At 30.5% G+C, this 21,229-nt stretch overlaps 1 protein-coding gene across 2 annotated transcripts in view; it reads left to right on the top strand.

The window, feature by feature from the left end:
• The window catches only part of LOC148304147 (uncharacterized), a 101,660-nt gene extending 88,246 nt beyond the window's left edge, over positions 1-13,414 (top strand). For both annotated transcript variants that reach the window (XR_015838381.1, XM_088268763.1), the window contains 2 exons: positions 8,501-8,714; positions 9,608-13,414. Coding sequence is in view for 1 of the 2 variants with exons in the window: in XM_088268763.1 (XP_088124889.1) it covers positions 8,501-8,551 (51 nt within the window). In the remaining variant the exon portion in view is untranslated. The remainder of the gene's footprint in view (positions 1-8,500; positions 8,715-9,607) is intronic.
• The last annotated feature ends 7,815 nt before the right edge of the window (positions 13,415-21,229 follow it).

Below are 21,229 nucleotides of genomic sequence, written 5' to 3'. Positions count from 1 at the left end.
TCTTGGTTATTCGCAATATCCGGCCGCACTGTAAACAGCCCTCTCGGCTTGTAGCTCGTGAAATAAAAGTTTTATGTCAAGACGTGGTTACTTCACAATGTTGGTTTACGGTCAATATGAAATGTAGGTGATTCGGTTGTGTTTTAAGTGGTTATTTTCCTTGGCATATGATTAGGTCTGACGATGCGGCGCGTATATGAGGCCGTAATGTCGCTTTATTACTTTTTTCGATGTCTTTGCCCGAAGTGTAAAAAGCGTGTTAACTACCCCATAAAACGAGAATTGATACAAGGGTGTGCTCTCCGCAATCTACGCTCAGACACGTGAACTCATGAATACATACGTACCACTGATTTTTGTAACTTTTTTATACAATACATATATAATATATTATTAGATTATAACCAATATTTTTAGCTTTTCCACTTTATTTTTATTTGACCAGCGACCGGGTTTCGTCGTTACCGACATCATAAGACTGGTGGGAGGCTATCCAAATTGTTATGTTAAATATAAAACAAGGCAGGAGTTAATAACCATGATTTGATAAAAATTTATTGAGAAATTAATTTAATTTAATTTGTGTGAATTTAAGTAATATATGAATAAAGTGGAAAAGCTAAAAATATTGGTTTTAATCTAATAATATATTAAAAACTTTCAGTGCATGATGCACCCCTGATACTAACATAGTGTATGGAACTGAGGCATGCAGTTGACAAAAGATGAAATTAGACAAAATTAATATTATTTATTATATCGGAAAATGAATTACTTACCCTATGGATGAGATTTCAAATTTAAGTGTCTTAAGTTAATGTGAAACATCTATCGTTTTTTTTTCTTTTTATGGAAGTTATTCAAGTGCCAAATCCCAAATGCCAGGTCGTTAGCCCTGGGATGCTCAGACTTTCATCTTCTTTCAAAAAAGGGGGAAAACGATGCATATTTGAAATCAAATGAAGACACCTTCTTCTTCTTTTTAATGGCTTTTCACCCATCTTGGGTGTTACAGCCAGTGTCAAGTTAAGACACCTTAAAAATAGACAAAAAATTATATTTTCATAAGTTTTAAAAGATTTTCGCGACGTGTATGTGCGCTGTATAAATTCATAAATACATACATACACACGTCACGCATGCAGATATGTAGATACCTACATACCCTTAATCGTTCATTGTACGAAATCGATAAGCCTAATTAATTTGATTTTGTCTAATGCCTGCACCCTCGTCAAACAGTAAACCCTTTAATTGGTTTATCTTTATAAAGGGGGCTGTAAATCAATCGATTCAATTTGTGTATTACCACCACACACAGAACCACGTTTTCTGTACATTTTATGTTATATCTACCTAAAATATGGTACATATATATAAATAAATACCTAAAACCCATAGAAAAAATAAGAAATAAAAACTAGTATTTAACGTTATTTTTTGACATCTCATCAAAGATGAAGAAGAATATGGAAGTCTGGGCATTTACGGGGCTGACGACTTGTAAATGCCCTGACTTCCATATTCTTCTTCATCTTTTATGAGATGTCAAAAAATAATATGAAAATAACTCCTGTAATTGGAGATAATCCAGATTTTGTGAACAAGTATTTGGACACACTCAAAATGTTGTGAATATTTAACGGGTTGATTAATAGTATAATAATATCAAGCAACATGTAAAATAAGATATGTAAGTATACATAGTTACATACGTATATATATATATATATATATATATATATATATATATATATATATATATATATATATATATATATATATATATATATATATATATATATATATATATATATATATATATATATATATATATATATATATATATATATATATATATATATATATATATATATATATATATATATATATATATATATATATATATGTGTGTGTGTAATGCCTTATATAGCAGTTTGCAGAGGGTAGATAGTGCTTGAACATAAAGTATAAATAAGAATGAAAAAAATCATGAATTACAATTTACTGCTGTATTAATGAAGCAAACACTTTATATAAAATAAAAATGGAAAAGACAAATTGATTATAATAAGGAAGGCAAAGGAAGAAGGGAGTTTAGGGAAGGAAATAGAGGGAAAAACTAAGGGAGGAGGTTTGATGGACAGATTTGATTCTAATGATAAATAGTAAAGTCTCAGACGTTTCTTAAAAGTTATTAGAGAAGGTGCATTTTTTACAAGAAGACGTAATTCATTCCATAGTCTGGCCGCTTGGACAAGAATTACTGAAGAATTATGTGTTATGGCGAGGCATGGAAAGTGTTAGTTTATGGAATTTCAATTTATTATTATAAAGATCCATTTATAATCCCATTTTTTTAAGAATAGAAAAAAAATCCCGACATGCAACAAGACAATGACTTATATATTACGCTTTTGTCTTATTGACCCGATATATGTGTACTCGTATTACTCATACACAATATGTATATTTTTGTGACGTCAATCAACATGTTACGTACAAACATAGTTATATAATTAAGTAAGCAAGTACACAGTTACTAGGAATTTTAATTTTAAATATTTACGTGTCTGTCATGTATTTGAGTTACCGTTTAACCAATATGTACTTGTAATGGATAAGTTTATAGGTTTGTTTACGCATATATGGCGATATGTAGTATAATATATCATATCATAACCTTTTAATCCGGGGTTAGATTAATGACGAAATATTACATCTTTCTCCCAAATTAATTTCTTATCCAAAAAAGTAGTGTACTTGAATAAGAGTAATTTCACTAGAGATAGAAGATGCCTTTTGGAGACAACGTTTTGAAGACAACGAAAAAGACAATGGTATGCGCATATGAAGAGAACCATCCAGACTTCCCCATGTTGCACTGCTCGGCCAACCCCGGGCAGATCACCAAAGAGATGGATTGACAGCTCGGCTGTCCAAACTCAAAACACAGTAAGGGACATTTTTTTTGCAGTACGTTTTTTTTGCATTTTTGGACTAAGTAGATTCTACTTAGTCCAAAAATGCAAAAAAAACATACTACTAAAAAATTGTCCCTTACTGTGTTTTAAGTTTGGACAGCCGAGCTGAGAATCAACATCGCAGTAGGCTAATCCCTCTTCAAAACACGCCACAAGAAATACACCAAAAAGAAGAAGACTTCAAGTGTCGTCTCTTCTTCTTCTTACTTAAATATCTATGATTTAACTAAAAAAATATTTGGATTTTAGTTTCAAACTGATATTTCTTGGTTGAACTGCATTTATATGATAAAACATAAGTATGATGATATCGGTATTTGCTAAATCCGGTTTTTTATCATGGTTTTTTTTAGGGTCATTATCAATCGAGGGTTAAATGGTGAATGTTGCACTTGTATAAAATGATCACTAAAACTAACCTATAATTACTTTTTTTTTAAACCATATCTGCTCCCTAGGAGGAACATATGGAGTCCACAAACTGTCTCCAGGCTTTTCTGTCGGCTGCCAGCTCCCTTGCATCCTCCCAAGTCACACAAAAGTACATAATTACTTAGCCTTACTTATTCTTCTTCATCTTTGTAGAGATATCACTATAATCATGATTTTTTTTTCTAAATACTATTGGATGTCCAATAGATACCTCCTTTTGCGATCAATACAGCAATATTAAGCATCAGTATCCAATATCTAACCAAAGCTATTTTTTTATGGACAATGAATACAAAAACTAAAGCAAAGCTTTGAAAAGGAAGTTGCAAGTCTGATATTTTTCCTTTGAATCACACTTTGTTAAGTAGTACTTAACTCGACCGTCTTATTTATGCAAGGAAATAAAACGCCAAAGGAGATTTAGTGACCGCAGGCTCTTAGCGACGTTACGGCGAACAAGTCTTAAAAATGTCGCTTTGTAAAACTTTTAATTAACTCAAACTTATCATGGATAACTTTATTAATTCTTAATGATCCTCTTTTGTAAGAGACGGTCGCAAAGAACGAGGAAACAAGTTTAACGCCAGTGGTGGAAAAGGGTAAAATTTAAAACTGTTCATTAAAGAGACAGATTTAAGCTCCTTTTTCTTGTAGACGTATCACTCTTGTAGACGTATCACTAATGTAGTACATGCTTGCTAGCTTTTTACTTAGCTTTTTACTTTTTCACCTTTTTTATTTTTTTATTTTTAAATTTATGAGGTGAATGTTATCAGAGATCAAGTATGCCAAATACTTGAAAGTGGTCAGGTTAGGAGTCGAAACAATCGGCGGGTAAGTATGAGGAGATGCATGAACGTAGAAGAGGCGAAGAATGTTTGCAAGGGCAGAGTGGTGTGGCGTTCTATTCTTTCTGCCTACCCTTGCGGGGAAGCGGCGTGCTGGTTAGTTAAAATTTTTTTTTAGTTTCTAATTTTATTTTTATTATTTTTTTTATTTTAGTTTTCTGTTGTATAATGGAAAAGAATTTAAAATAAAGAAAAAAAGTGAAATAAGATTTTTAAAATTGATAAATATTGGATAAATATATCGTGTTTTGAATTAAAATAGCAGAAATAATAAATAAATAAAGATATTTGAAAAAATATTTCCCCTTTTTCGGATCTCATATTTTTAGCTTAATATTTACCCGCTAGGTACAGGACAGTAAGTATTGTTTTTTGCATTTTGAAGGAAATGTATTGTTTAATTATTTTTTAAATATATTAAATGTTTTTCAAATTGAGAAAAAATATTCATGTTATACCTAAAAAGATATGTTACACAATAAAAAGTTCAATAAGTGGCTTGATATTTATTATTCTCTCTGCCTACTGCTCTATTCTCTCTGCCTACCCCTGCGGGGAAGCGGCGTGATGGTTAGTTAGTTTTATAAGTTATATTTATTATTAATACATTTAATTATATTTTTAAACTTTAAAAACGATTTCCTGAAAAATCAAGTTTTTTGATATGTGACGTTGTTGAAAGGAGTGAGCGAAATGTGAAGCAGATGAATAATGTTTGCGAAGATAGATTGGTGTAGCGTTCTATTCTCTCTGCGAGGAAATGACGTAGTAGTAAGTTAATTAGTTAGTTTTCTTATGTATGCACGTCATAAGACAACAAGAAAATAAGAAGAATCGGGGGGAAATAAGTCAATTATTGAGGCGACATGACAAGTTTTACAGCCTCTTGTTGATTACTTTTACTGCGTCGTAAACTGTAATCTCTTCTTCCCTTTCCCCTTCCCCCCACCCCCAGACACCTTCCAGATCACGTGACTATTTGTACACACAATGTCACCCCTCTTAGCAATAAGATTGCGTCCCCTCTCACCTTTCGGGCGAGTACTATCGCGGTACACAACAGCTGGTCGTGTAATTCTCTGACTGAGTAACGATCATAAAAAAGAGCTTTCAGAAAAAAATGCACCATCGATTTTGTTTTCTTTATTTTAAATTCTTTTGCATCTCACAACAAAATATTAATACAAGTAAAAAATATATGTAATAAAAAAAAATCCCACATGACCTGTGTGTGGGTATACATTATATTTTAGGTTATAGTAAAGGACACTGACAAGAATACAAAAGATGTTTATCAGAAATCAAAATTAGATTAAAGACGTTAAAATAAACAATAAATATTTGATTCTAACAGGAAACAAAAAATCAAAAAGATGAAAATGAAAAAGTAAGAAAATATGTACTAAGTATATGATAAAAAAATAATAAAAACAAGATTTACGGTGTAAAAAAAAATATGTTGAATATCAAAATTATTCAAAAGTATTTGTTGTGTTGGCATTAACTTATATACATGATGAAATTGGCATTAACTCATGTAAAAATTTACTCGTATAAAATGATGAATTTAATTCATTTGTATTTATTTTTTTATCATATGCGTAAATACAAATTAAGATTCACAATAATATTCCCTCACTGAGTTTTTCGTGCCGAGGGCACATTTTACAATACCTTTTACAATCGAAACAAATGATATATTTTTTCTACACATAAGCATTTATATATAATACATATAAACTGTATTCAGAATTGCTGTTAAAATTATGTCCTCTTAACGAAAAATTCGTCCGAATAATCGAAGATTAACATGATCCTCACCCCAAGAATCCTTATCCTCGTACATAAAAAAAATCATATTCCCGTTGCTCTGCACCCCATGTGCTTAAGATCGACATAAACGCAACCCGTTTCGTTATGTTCGACACTACTTCCAACGACATAATGTTTTAACACTATAACTTTCACACTTTCTCTATGCTTTCGTTCCTGAAGTAAACGTCAGTTTGACAGTAAAATGAAGAAGAAGAAAAAACATCTTATTTTCTGAAAATTTTGAGCATACGCAATGCTTTTACTATAAATCTCGGTTATTGACGTCACAATTACTGCTTGAAGACGCGTGGCAGCATAATGACAGAAACATGTTTTGACTGTCAATGTCACAATATGTGTGTATGGTGTTTTAAAACGCCAGTCATGTTTCGATTTAAAAAAATACATATGAAAAAAATTGCAAAAATAGTACTTACCCTATATAAGCGTAATCTTTTTTCCAGCACACAAAATATTGCAAATTTTAAAAATAATTGTAACAAAGTAGTATAATAAATACAATATATTAAAAGTGAAATATTTTTATATAATTTATTAATTTAATTTATGAATCACACTGTTGCACTTGATTTTTTAACACAGCACCAATTTATATATATATATATATATATATTTTTAAAAACACTGAACTTACATCACTTCAATAATAATAATAATAATAAACATATGACATGTATCAAATAAATTAAGAAATTTGTAAATATGATATTAATTTAACAATTGAAAATAAACAACAAAAATTGTATTTCCCGCCAATCTCGAAACGTCAAAAGCTGAATTCAAAATGAGAACGTTCCCTTTTGCCCCCAACCAACTGTATGGCACAAACTTTGTAAAGAAAAGACGTTACCCGTCTGAGCTCACTTCTTTTCGTAATAAAAATCCCCCACCTTTCTTATTTAAAATTGAATAATATCCCTCTAACAAACCGTCCCTTGAATAATATCCCTCTAACAAACCAAACTCGCCCTTCGGGGCTATTGCCAAAAGGAGCGTTATCGCCCGACGCGTTCATCAGATAAAAAAAGCTAATGACCGCAGCGTGTACGGGATAAACGATTTTACGCAAGGGGTGATAAAGCTCAGTTTTGTGTGCGTCCGGTATGGAGTACGTAAGAATACCTTCGAAGGTAAAATTATTTGAAAATAGGACTTGCATTTTTTTACTTCCTTACGTCGTATTGTGTGCGTTTATGGGTGAAATAAACGATTCAGTATTGTTCATTAGAACAGTGGCGTTCTAAAGTTACTCATTCGACTACATAGATGTTTTTTTTTAAATATTATATATCAAGACTTGCTGTACCCGGCCACGTGTTGCTGTGGTTCTGTCTGGTTAAATGGAAAAAATATATAAACCACACATTTCTCCACTTTGTATATTAAAAGCATTGTTAACTTTATGGTATGGTAATACATAAAACACTCTCCTTATCATTCATCAAAATACCACTAAAAATTAGTATTACACAAAGTGATGAGTGAATGGTAAGGAGAGTGTCACACAATTCATACTAACCTGAGAATCACTTAACTTTTCTTCAAAGCATTTTGCACATATTATTATTTGTTTCCCCCTGAAAACTATAATCACCTTATTTTTTATATATCACCATTTAACAGTTGAAAATATTTTAGAATCTCACTTCGTTTGTTTTAAATTCAAATTTGTTTTTTTTTTCAATCTGTTATCTGTTTGATAAATGCATGAGTAAATTATACCTACCTAGGTTAAGTGATATATTATAGGTTCCTGCACATATTCATATCTATCAAACAGGACACATTTGAAAAAATTGGAATTGTCAAAACTGTGTTAAATTAATTTTACGCAAATTTGATTTTTGCAACTTTTTTTTACAGAAACAACCGTGGATTATTTTTACTTACTGTCAAACGCCTGAAAACATGATTAATTCTTTTTATGTAGCTTATAATTTGCCTAGTTATTTTTATTCATAACATTTCGAATGTGTTCAAATACTTGTTCGCAAATCTGTATTATCTCGAATTGGAAGTAATACTTTACATTTTTTTGTGTCAAAAATGAAAAAAAAACAACTCTTTATCCTGTTCACAAATCTAGATCATATCCAATTAGGAGTTATTATAAAAATTTTAAAAAAATATATATAAATACTTATATACTTATACAATAAAATGTCCAAAAATTGCAAAGGATAACTCCTAATTTGACATAATCCAGATTTGTGAACAAGTATTTTTACACACTCAAAATGATGTTATTAATTTTTTATTATTACTTATAAATATTAACTACGGTATAAATTTGGCACGACATGTTTCCGACGTTGCACGCATTATTTTTTTTAATTGTGATGATGACTGATAATAAATTTTTACTTCAGCTTTTTGTCTCCTTTTTTCTCATTGTTCCAGTTTGACATCACCCGCCGCCACTGGTATTCTTGGCACGGTTCTCGATTCTAACGGTCGTCCGTCACCGCGCGGTGGCTTATTGTAAGGGACAAGGAACCAAGGAACGAGACGCAGAAGGGTCGCGTGCCCGGCCGAGGACTATACTTGCACGTCTGGCTGCCGAATATCCCGCAGGGCAGTTTGCCATACATCTGGCGAGTCATGAACTGTTCAGGTACATGGATTGACATCACCTTGGTGGGTTTTATCAGTTTAATGAGTTGACAAACTCAAGAATTTGCATGACAAATACACATCATTCCATGGTAATGTATAATAAAAAGAAAATTAGTTTTTTTTTTAAATATATTCATATGTAATTATTAAAAACATGTAACTGCCCAGACTTCTATATTGCCTTCCTATAAAATATCTTCGTCTCTGTTGATTCACCTAATATATCTAGATGTTGATGTCGTATTATAAGCAAGAGTCATTATGATAAGTAAATGACAATAATAATTTCATTATGATTTTGTGGCATATTTATTGTTTCATATTTATTTTTATGAATTTTAGAATTCTCCAAATAAAAATCTTCATACATTTTCTTTGATGTTGATGTCGTATAATAGGCAAGAGATATTATGATAAGTAAATGACACTCATCATTTCATTATGATTTGGTGGGATATTTTTGTTTCACATTTGTTAATATTTATATCGTAGTCATACAGGAGAAAGTGACCAAGTGCATTTTTTACATAAAACGTGATCATTGACTATTTGATATATTACTAGTTTAACAGTACCAGGAAAAAAATCACAAATGATTTTAAACTTGGAAATATAATATATTGACTTGTTAAAAATGACTGACTACTTTGATGTTTATTTTCTTACCAAGCAAAAGTGACTTAAATGGCCCTCCTGAACATTCTACGTTTTGTTAGTTGGTCACTTTCTCCTAAGATAATTTTTTTATTAATTTTATAATTCTCCAAATATCCATTTATTTTCTTGGATCTTGATATAGTATTATAGGCAAGAGATATTATGACAAATAGATGACACCCTTCATTATAGTCGAGGTAGTTGCCTATATATTAAATAAGAGTATGTTTTTAGGTCATGATTTGGTTACATTGCATCGCTTTCATCGATGGACCGTGGGCCTTGCCATCACAATAAATTGCGATTTCACCCCAACTGCCATCGACACAATGGGACGTAAGATGTACTTAAGGAACCTACCTTTCTACAGACGGGTTTCCTCATAATCTCCCCTTCAAACTCTATTAGGGTAACCACAATTTAAGAAATTCGCCATATTTCAATAGTAATATAAATGTTAGGTAAGTAGTATATACCTATATTTTGAATATTTAAAGCACTTAATTTGTGGACCATTGTAATATATTATTTGGAGAAATAAAATAACTTTGTTTTTTCTTTGAGTGGATCAAAAAACAAAGTTATTTTATTTCTCCAGATAATATAAATACATATCTAACTGTACATAAGTAAACTTATATCTTATGTAAACTCACAAGTCAAATCATAGAACAAAAATTATATACCTTAGTAACTTCATTGCTAACTTAGAATCATTGAATTGTATAAAATCATGTTTCCAGAACATTGTTCCGCAAAGTGTGTGCCGCGGCACACTGGTGTACCGTGGTGATTAGTTGGTGTGCCTCGGAAAAAGTATAGTTTTGTGAAAATAACACAATTGCTCCAAATCATGATTTCCTGTGCTCAGTTAAGTAGTCTCACATTTCGCATTAAACACAATATGTTAAATATGTACCTTGAAAAGAAAAAGTTTGCGGAATACTGCTGTAGATAGTAGAAGAATTTTTACTCAAGAAATACAGGAAAATATAATAACTTTAAGCATAAAGAGTAAATCCACTCACGACATAGGCTATAAAACTTATAAAGTAGAACCTCAAGTAGGGTCATGATAAGAGGAATTACATAATTCGTAGCTACATTTTAAAGTCACTTGGACGTTAGGCAATTCATAAAAATCAGTTGTAATAATTATAAAAATCGATTCCATATAATGTATCCAAATTCTAAAATGATAAATATACCTACTTTTATGTAGTATCGCATGTGTGGGTGATCTGTGTCGAAATGACACGATTTTCATAGTAACAGATTTAAAAAAGTATTCAGACTGCTCAAATATTAGTAGAACCTCGAAAGAAGTTGGGATTTTATTAAGATAAATATAAAAAAATAATAACTCACTTTTTAATATGATTTATTTGACTACTACTGCTGCTAACATGTCATTGCTCTGGGATGGACAGGCAGAGAAGATGGACTTGATTATAATAATATACGAGTGTCATGAAATTTAAAGCAATAAATACTAATGTAGATTTTCACAAAATATAAAAATAAAAGTATAAAATCATTTTTTTAAATATATTTATAGAATTTAATATTTATGGTATAGTGTGATAAATATTTTTACTGTATGCCTAAAAAAATAATGTAATAATACAGTAATTACATTTTATTTTATTGTTTTTATTTCTTCAATAAAATATCATTTTTTTGCTGTAAGTTTCATGAACTCTCTCATTTGTAAACAAAAGACCTGAAGATAAGCTACATTTTAAAATTAAGAAAAATAAATAGATGATAAAATACCCACTAAATAAATGGTCTCTCTGAAGAATCTGTTCAGTCCTAACATTTAAAAAAAAAAAATTATTTTAAAAATCTGTACCCCAAAATTCCCGCATATTTGGACAACAATTATGGGCACATTACTAATACATAAAGCGAGTTTTCGTGAATGGGTAGGTAGGTACTTTTGTGCCAACCAATATAAAAACTAAGCAAGCGTTTTGTATTTTTATTTGTCCTTGATAGACTTAAACAAAAAATGTGATTTAATAATAAAATAAAGTTATATTTAAAACACTTTCGTAAAAATTAATATTGTGGAAGAATCCGATATGTTCTTGATGGTGGCCAAGTCGGGAATAGAATTTGGTCGCGGTACTCAAAAGTGCTATCATTATACTACGAAAAAGAACCAACTATTGTACAAATTGTCTTGATTCAGAATGGCACATATCCACCTTAAAAGGCCGAAAAACATAAGTTCATTTTGAATCGTGCTCTTAATAACCCGTTCTTATGGGATAAAGACGTAAATGAAATAGCTTGGGGTGAAGAACCTCTGCTTTATGGAAAATGAAATAAAGGAGGAATAGTGAAAAGGAAAAAGAGTGTGGCAGCAATAGAAAATCCAATAATGTAACGACTTCTTTTTAAAAAAATGGTTTTTATATTCAATCGCCCGCGTCTAAAACTTTTAATTTTCTTGTTTTTTTTTTAAATCATCCCCTGATCAGAGTCTTCGTCGTTCCTTTCCTTGCGCATCAAGATTTCGTTTAAACTGGTTTGGCACGCGCGCGGAAGTATGTATTTATGTATACACGAGGCAGACACTAATAAGTGTAGGGGTTGGGCCTCTATGAAGTAGGGACAATGTATGTATGCGATGGGGTTGTGATGTGACGGTAATCGGGGGATGCATCTAGAGAAACTATACCAAAAATGAACACCTTGGCGTTATCATAGTACACCATCTACACTACACTAAAGTTGTGTAAAGGAAAGGTTGTTGTATAGTAAATCTAACGCATAAATTTTAGTCGTTCCGATTGTTTTGTATGCAGTTACATACAGCAATGCATATTGGAGTGGGCCGTTGATGTATGAATTAAAAAAAGATATCGATAGGATCGATAGAAAGGAGTGTAAAAAATGCATTTTGGATTAAAACGAAAAAAAAATCCATACTTTTGGCCCTCAATCGAAGCTTGAAATTTATACATTTTGGTATCTTTCAATAAAATTGTAAATGCCCAAAAAATACCATAAAAATATATATGTACAAAAATAAATGAGTAGAAATTACACAAGAAATAAGTTCAAGAAATTAACCTTTTTTTAATGTAAAAAAAAATAGAAATTCACAGATTTTTCTATATGAAGCTAAGTGTGAAAATGAAAGCAACATTTTTGATTCGTACTTTTCTTACTATTTAATTATGATATTTTAATCCTGGACATTATTTTGATTTATTTTGATTTCTGGCTAGTTACTGTCATCGACCCTTCTGTCACCATCTTTAAGCAGCGTTTTACAAGGCCTGTGAAAATCAAAATCTCCCCTAAAAGCTGTCCAATATATTAATTAAGATTAGCGGTGTTGTAACTTACGATTTAGCCCTTTTAATTATTTGTATGTAGTTGGAAGCTTGGAAATTGAGCTTGAAATATATTTTATTAAAAATAAGAATTATTATTGTCTTGTCACAGGTGGTAAGACTGTTCTGCTATTGAAACATAAAGTCTTACACACACTTGCACGCATCACAGTCCGGTAAGGTGCCCCATACGCAATACAGTTCAAGGAGCAGTATGCCACATAGGAAGTGTCTTCGAAAAGACCGTTAAAGAATGTCACAGTCCGTTACACATTGAAGCATGAGGCCATAAGTCAGCTTTATGAAAATAAGAATAATAATAACACGACTAAGTATTGTACCAACTTACATTGTATAATACATTAATAAATATGGAAGTAGAACACTTTAATAAATAGTTCCAAGCATTTTTATTTTGTTGCCGGCGAAGGTCAAAGGGCAAACTAAAATATGGACCAAAGGCAAATAAAGGAATGGGTAAATGATCAAGAGTTAATACTGTGAAAATTGTAGCATAGTTTTTTTTTCTTCTTTTACACATAAGGTGGCTAGGTGGGTCTCTGCAAAAAAAAACATGTTATTATCTTTATGAATTTATAAATGAATGTTTATTATGTTTTTAAATATATATGTATGTATATGTAATAAAAATTATTTAAAAAAATATTTCTCGAATAAAATAATAATGAAATTAAAAAAAAACTTTTTTTTACTGAAAATATAATCAGTGATTATTATTAGGAATCGAACCCTGGACCTCACTTACCAATAATGTTAAATAAGTATTTATTTTTCTTTTTATACAAAAATAAAACAGTTTCACCTTTTTTGACTCTTATAACACATTATACAAATTGAAACGTGGACTATCGGGCAGGCAGAACGGGGGTGGCTGGAGGTTTTGAGATGTGGTGCTACAGGCGCATGTTGAAGGTCAATCGGTCTGAACATGTAGGGAACAACGAGGTTTGAAGCAGGGTTTTAAACAGTCTAGATGTTTACTAAATAAAGTAACGCAACAGCGAGCCAAATACATTGGCATTAATATAAGTCATCCAGGCCTGCTTCTTACGATTGCGGAAGTCATATGTAAAGGCACAAACTACAACATACATGGACCAAATAATCTCCGAGTACCTTGTAGCGAATACGCCGAGTTGAAGAGACGAACGGAGGATGGATTCGGGTGGAGACTAACCATGAAAGAAGCAAACCAATTATCACACAGATTTAAATCCACGAAAAAGAAGAACATAATATTTTAGAATTCAAAATGTATATTTGCTCAATTACGCCCATTTATATACTGTACATTAAAATCCTTTACGTTTTCAATGTCCACATGTCACTATTCACCCATATAACTCATTCATTATCTTCTAATACCCTAAGAAATTCTCCTCGGGACACCTTTCTTAACTGAATACAGTACAAACCTATTGTTATTTATTCCGCTATCAATATTATATCATTTATCATCGCGTCACATTACAGCAGATGTTTACTTGCTCCACCCCATCAGTAAACAGGAAGTAAAATATGATTAAGGTAGAAAGGGGAAGATCATTTTGATGGAATTTATTTTAAAACACTGCAATTACAACAAACCTTTTTATGATATCCTTTTCTCCTATCATTTCAGTAGAGTAACAAGTTTTAGATTTTACAAAAACGCAAAATTCACTTATTATTTTTTTTGTTTGGTGTAAACATATTCTCCTTATTGTAAGAATAAAAATAAAATGAGTCCATAGCTTTTTTTTTAATCTATAGGATCTAGACAGCCGATTTTCATTTTATATGAAGTTTGAATAAAGTACAAATTTTGACAAGTAACACTAGTTCGTTTTTGTCGATTAGGATAATTGATATTGCTTCTTACTTATAAACTCGTTAATGTTTATATTCTGAAAAAGAAGTTAAATATAAATATTAATATTAATATATTATATTAATATTATTTGGTGTAATCTAAAAAAAAAGAGTACATTCTTCTCGGTTCGAATCCACTCTACCATCACTTGATGCCGATTTCTAGTAATAAGACACTCATTAGAAATCGGTATCAAGTGATGGTAGATTGGGTTCGAACCGAGAAGAAATAGTATGAAATTGAAATATTTTTGTGAATAATAAAAACAAAAATATTTTGTTTTTATATTTAAAAAATATTTAATATTTTTTAAAAATATGGGCAGAAAGAGGTCTAGTCCCTAGCACGGAAAGAGGTCTAGTCCGGTTGCGTTCTGCATTTGAACGTTCGAGATTTCAGCCTTAAAAAGGACGATAGATGTTTCACATCAAGCTGAGACACCTATGATTTTAAAGACCATAGGATTCTATAAAAAATTACATTTTTTGTGGTTTAAAATATTCACGAATCAGAAGGCGTGACGTCGTAATGCACGCAGCGTGGTCTTCACTTCCTCCACCTTTAGGTGAACTATTTAAATTCATACTACAATAAGCACCCCTGTAAGACGACACAAGCCAAAGAAACCAAATGTCTTGCGTCCGGCACGCTCCGTCTGAAGACGACACCCTTTGTCGCGTGCCCGGCAATGCGCATCGTTCGTGATGGTGGTACCTCTGTTATCAAATCTACCCATCTGGGTATGAACTATAATATAAAGGAAGAACTGCATGAAATGAGGGGTCTGTTGTACATTCAGCACACATTACTATTTATTACTCTAGTTTGAGAACTATACTAGGGATTCGATTTTGCGAAATTATCTTACCTTTTTTAAAAAGAATTAAAATGAATAAGGAGGGAAGAACAAGAAGAGTTTAAATAATTGTGAGTAAACAAGAAATAATTCATATATTTTTTATTTAAACATTTATTTGTTAATAATATATGCACATATAAATACAAAAACTGTATACATTTATTTCAAAATTTATATACATAAACCATAAATGTCCGTAACCTTAAATATACCGTAAATATTCTTTTTCATCTTTTATAAGTAATTAATTTATATGTATATTTATTTATGTTATAAATAAATAAATATAAATAAATAAAAAAAATAATATGAAAATAACTCCTATAATTGGAGATAATCCAGATTCGTAAAAAAGTATTTGGACACGCTTAAATTATTGTATAAATACATTAAATGTTGGTCGAATCTTTCTTTATTCAAATATTACATAATAATTAAATACTATGCGCAATAGATACTTAAATGTATTACAATAATGGACCCTCTCCTTTCTTCAAATCCTAATTTAGGTAAATAATGCAAATATAAGAATAAATAATGTGTTCTATTATGTCCTTGATTAAGTATAACAAATAAAAGTTCAATGCAAGTCCCTCTCCAAACATAGGTACGAGCGTTTCTTTTTTTGGGACAAGTACAGAGTAACTAGAATTTGTTTTAAATGTTTTAAATATTTTTTATAAATGGAAATATCTAGCGAACAAATTAATGGGTAATAATTTTGTAGCAATATTAAAACACTCACATTTAATATAAATATATTATTTATTTGAATTTATATAGTATATGTACATACATATAAGTAAACTAATTACAAAATACTGATAATTTGTCAAAATTAATATATTGTGGTTATGGTTGAGAAAATGTAAAATTAAATTATAAAAATAGGTTTTTTAAATATTCACCAGGTACTGATATTATTTATTTATACTGCCAAATAAACAATTTTAAAAAAATAACTTGAGGTAAAAAAAACTGTAAACAGACTGTAGGTAGGTTATTTTTAATTACTGATTATAATTGTCACCTACTCGCCAAAAGAAAATATCGCATCGTTAAAAAAAATAATTGGCAGCACTGATTGCGCCACTTTCACGTCAGTTGGCGGTTCCGTGTAAACAAAAATATGTCTCGAATATACATTGAAAATAAATAAACAATTTTGCTATTTATTCGTAATGACAGTGAAATTTAACTGTGCAGTGTGGTGACTTATTATGACATAATTTAAAATAAATAGATGTCATGTGTTTTTTTCGGTTTTAAAAGCGACGTGGCGCCAAAACAAAAATCGGAATTCACCGCGATATTGCATCGGAATGTTGAAATGTGTGCAAGGTAATATTTAAGATTTATTTACATAATAATAATATATATTTATCGCATTATGATTTTTACAATTTGTTTTTATTCCGCCGTGCATTTTTCGTTCAGTTTGCGGTCAGAAACAAACATGTTTTTGTTTGGATATCAGCCGTTAATTCCTAACCTTCAAATATGACAGGGAATACAATTATCTACTTGTAGCTATTAAAGACAACGGAAATAATAAAATAATCTATTTGTAGAAATAATTTAGTTGTATAGGAGTAAAAGAACATACGTAGTTAATGATCTTAACAATTTGCGAAGTGTTCTAGGGGTTGCATCAAGTCTTGATGTTTTTTCTTTACTTTTGACAGTTAAAATCGATCTGCCCTCTGTGAATGGAGTCCTAAATTAGTTTTCTTGTTTTGTTTTTTGTTCAATTTAGCGAATGTTTCTTGTTCTGTTCTTATCCGTAAAACTAATCGATTTTGACACCCAATTACTAATGGAGTGGTACTTTTATATTTCCTTAACGAAATTGGCATCTTGCTTATGTTCCGGTAGACGTCACAGCAGACTTTCAATTTACCAGGAATCGTATTATCGGGGATGTTTTGTATTTAAAAAATATTACATAAAAATATTCAATCTAAAATTGTAAAATTTATAAAAATACTCTACGCTTTTTTAGGTAACCTTGAATTAAATTTTATTAAACAACCTATAAAAATCTACAACGTATTTTTTAATACTAGTAAGTATATAAAAATAAAAATGTAAATGTTGGTTTATTCAAAATCTTAAATCTCTTGAATTCTTTTACCGATTGTTTTGATCTTGGATTCGAATCCGCGCATATTAAAAAAAAAACAGTTTAAAAAAATATTCATACCGCAATGGCAGCGCCTTGTGTTGAACGTGACAGCAGCACATTTTATACTTAACATTGCTCATGGCGGATAGCGTATTTATTATTTCTTGGAACAGCTGCTAAAATATTGCATACCCATGCGCATTGTAAAATTAAGCATATTAGAAATTACAATCTCTTTGCTTTCTTTTCCATTTAACCAGATTGAGCCACAGCAATGCGTTGCCGGGTGTGGCTGGTTTAGTGTATTTTTCGAACATTTAAAAAAAATATAAAAATACCAATGTATGTATACCATTCATAAGTAAAGAGGTCTTGGTATTACCATATGTATAAATATCTTTAAATATATTACACTTTTTTGATTACGCCTCGCACAATTTTTATTTTATTATAAATATTATATATATTATATTGGAATAAGTTTTTTAGAACGTATATTGATTAAATGTTTTGATTCTTTACAGTTTTAAATTATGTTTTTAATCGTATTCTTTTCAATATCATATATTAATTCGAAGAGAAAAACTTATTTTTCCAAACAAAAAGATGTTTTACGAAAATAATATATTACTCAAATGTTACCCAGGTTTAAAAAAAATAAGCTGCGGGCTTTCGAATTTCTCATCTTAACGTCTTTTGCTAGTAGCAGCACATTGATAAACTGATGTCGACTATTTCGTCCATTAATTGAACGATTTAGCTAGTAAAATTAATTATAATAACGAACATATAACGCAGAATTACGCGTTACCACAGCGAATTATAATATTAATACACCCAATTAATTGTTAACTGAAATTACAAACTCATTTGCGTGTAACCGGCTAAAACCATTGCGGCATTGATTTACCATTGTTACCTACTGTATGTAGACGCGCGCGTATAATGTACATATTCATAGATTCAATTAATTCCCAACAAGTGGCCACCGACATCGTTCCAGCATTATTCCCATAATTAGTCGATATAACATCATAACAACCTGTTGCCGAGCCTACAGGTGGCAGTACCGGGATATCTTCATCCCGTGACAGGCAACTACTGGCTCTGGCAACTGCCATTTATGGCATCTATCGGCAGTTTTTTGCCCGGCCACACCGCGGGGACCATAAGTATTAGGATGTCCAATTATTTGTCTTAGCGCTCGTATCATTTGTCAGCGGTGTCTTCGTCTGACATCTGTTACTTTTATGACACCCTGTAGATCCTATTATACGTGAAACGTCAGGGAGCTCGTCTTTTTTTGATCCAACCGTTTTGTGCGTGAGTTTATTGAGCTGTTTAAGAAATTAGAAGTGGTATAATTATTGGACACTCAAAATGTTCGGATCTGTAGTTCAGTGGTTAGGGCGTTAGACTACCGTAGCATAGTCGTACTACATCATAATATTAATCTCAAAATCGAACGAAAATCAAATTGCCCCACTAGGGTTGGTACACAACGTGATTTTCAGTACCCAAATTTTTCATACGAATAAAATAAATAATATTTTTTAATTGATTAGGTAGAACATATTTTTTATTTTATTTGATATTTATATTTAGTAAAAGTAGTCAAAATATTAATTTTATTAAAAAAAATGAAAGAAAACGAAAATACTTGTACTCAAGTGTCAATTTTTACCACGGCCGTATGCTGTGCCGGTATAATGTGTTAAGTATGTTTGTCCTGCTATGAGATTTTCTCAGATCAGGCAGACAAAATATTTCAAGTTGACGTACATGTATATTTTTTGCTCACAGTTTTAAACGTATCCCAAGATATGAACATGTAAATATCTTAATGTTAGAACCAAAGTATTTTTAAAAAATGAATTTTTAACTGTTTATCAAACTTCTTTTTAATGGACAACAACATAAGCATTCATCACAAAATTAGTCCATAGGACTTTCTTTTGTTGGCCCGAATAATAACATAAAAAAAACCTGTGATGCCCTGGCTCTGTTATTGACACCAAAGACCTACCCCTAAAAACTCGAAGGCCTTATCTTTGTTGACCCAAAAGGTAACCCCACCGAAAAAAATTGCATTGCTTAAATTTTCTAAAATTCCGAATAAACTTACTGTCGGACTACTTCTATGCAACAATACAATGATTCAAATCACAGGCTTAGCCGGGTAAAAACAAGTATATATGTATCTAGATATATTAAAATAAAAATAAAACTATGGCATGCGTTATCACCGGTCATAATTATAATATTTTGTACTAAGAAATACAAATATCAAAATATTTCTTATAAACAACAATTACTTCCAAGACGTTATAAGGCAAATTTTACGATAATCGTTTTTTTCTACGGTAATTACTCTAAATGAACCCTAATTCTACTTTTAAGAAGCTTTATTATTTAGGGTTACAAATGAGGGGTCATAATAATAATTCAACAATTCGAACATCGACCCTAATAAAATAACCTGCTGAAATATTTTAATTTCTTAGTTCATTAGTCTTTAATGCTTTTGTCAGACATTTAAAAAATAGATTTTCATTACTTTCAACTTTTTTTCCAAGTATTTAATTATACTATTCAAGTTCTCTTATTTAATGGAAAATGACTGTTCGCAGTATTTTACATTATATTAACGACCTGTACAGTGTGTACAGGTCATAAGTTTTTAGAAAATGATCTATTTAGCTATTGTATGTTACGTAATTATTATACTTAGTACCTTTTTAGAGAAAAGTATGTATGTATTGACATTTGAATTCGGGTAGTTTAGAATGGGGACAAATATAAAACAATAATGATATTTTTTTTAAATATTTATTTCTTATAAGTTTTTAATATTCGTTTTTTTTGCGCCAGTATATTTTTACAATATATAAATAATATGATTTTTTTATTGGAAATTTATATTTCTTGAACTTTTACTTACTCCCACACTCCTTATAGCAACTTATAATAAACCACACCTGATTTATACACATTTTGTAAAAAAAACACTCTAAGAAAATCATTACTACCTTTGAAATTCATTTAACACATTTATTAAGAATACCAGGAAAGAAATAGATTAACGAAAAAACACATTTTCAAATCATAATTTTAACACAGTTCTAATTTGCGAATTGAGAAAAAAACGAAAAATATTATTCTAGTATATTTTAAATGTGTCGAAATGTTCGCAAATGGAGTTTTGTTTAAAATATTTTCAAACAAATTGTGCAATTTCTATATATTTTTTTCCTCGTATTAATAATGGTTTTGTTAAGAGATTACCAATTGAGATAGTGAAAAATTAATTAACCTAAAACTAAATATTAAAATTATTTATCAACCTTTACACCCAGTGGTCCCATACAGGACCGCAGATTTTTGTCGTTCAAAGCTCTACGACCCCGTACGGGACCAGCTATAATTGTACATTTTGCAACCGGATTACACTGATTCATACTAATTTTATTTAATTATATTTAAAATATGAAAATGTATTAGCTTACGACTTTCCACAATTTTATTTTCGATGATAAAATATACTAATCCATAATTTTAAGTTCGGTTCCCTTAAATATTTTTGTCAAAATGAGTAGGTACCTAGAATGGCCGGAAAAATCATAAGAGCAAACTTAGCTGTTTGCTCAAA

Source organism: Brachycentrus maculatus, unplaced genomic scaffold, assembly GCF_059751285.1.
Source record: "Brachycentrus maculatus isolate JH-2025_06_01 unplaced genomic scaffold, ASM5975128v1 h1tg000328l, whole genome shotgun sequence".
In the NCBI taxonomy this organism is placed as follows: domain Eukaryota; kingdom Metazoa; phylum Arthropoda; class Insecta; order Trichoptera; family Brachycentridae; genus Brachycentrus; species Brachycentrus maculatus.
The sequence above is the reverse complement of the archived record's forward strand: the minus strand, read 5'-3'. Positions and strand labels throughout refer to the sequence as shown.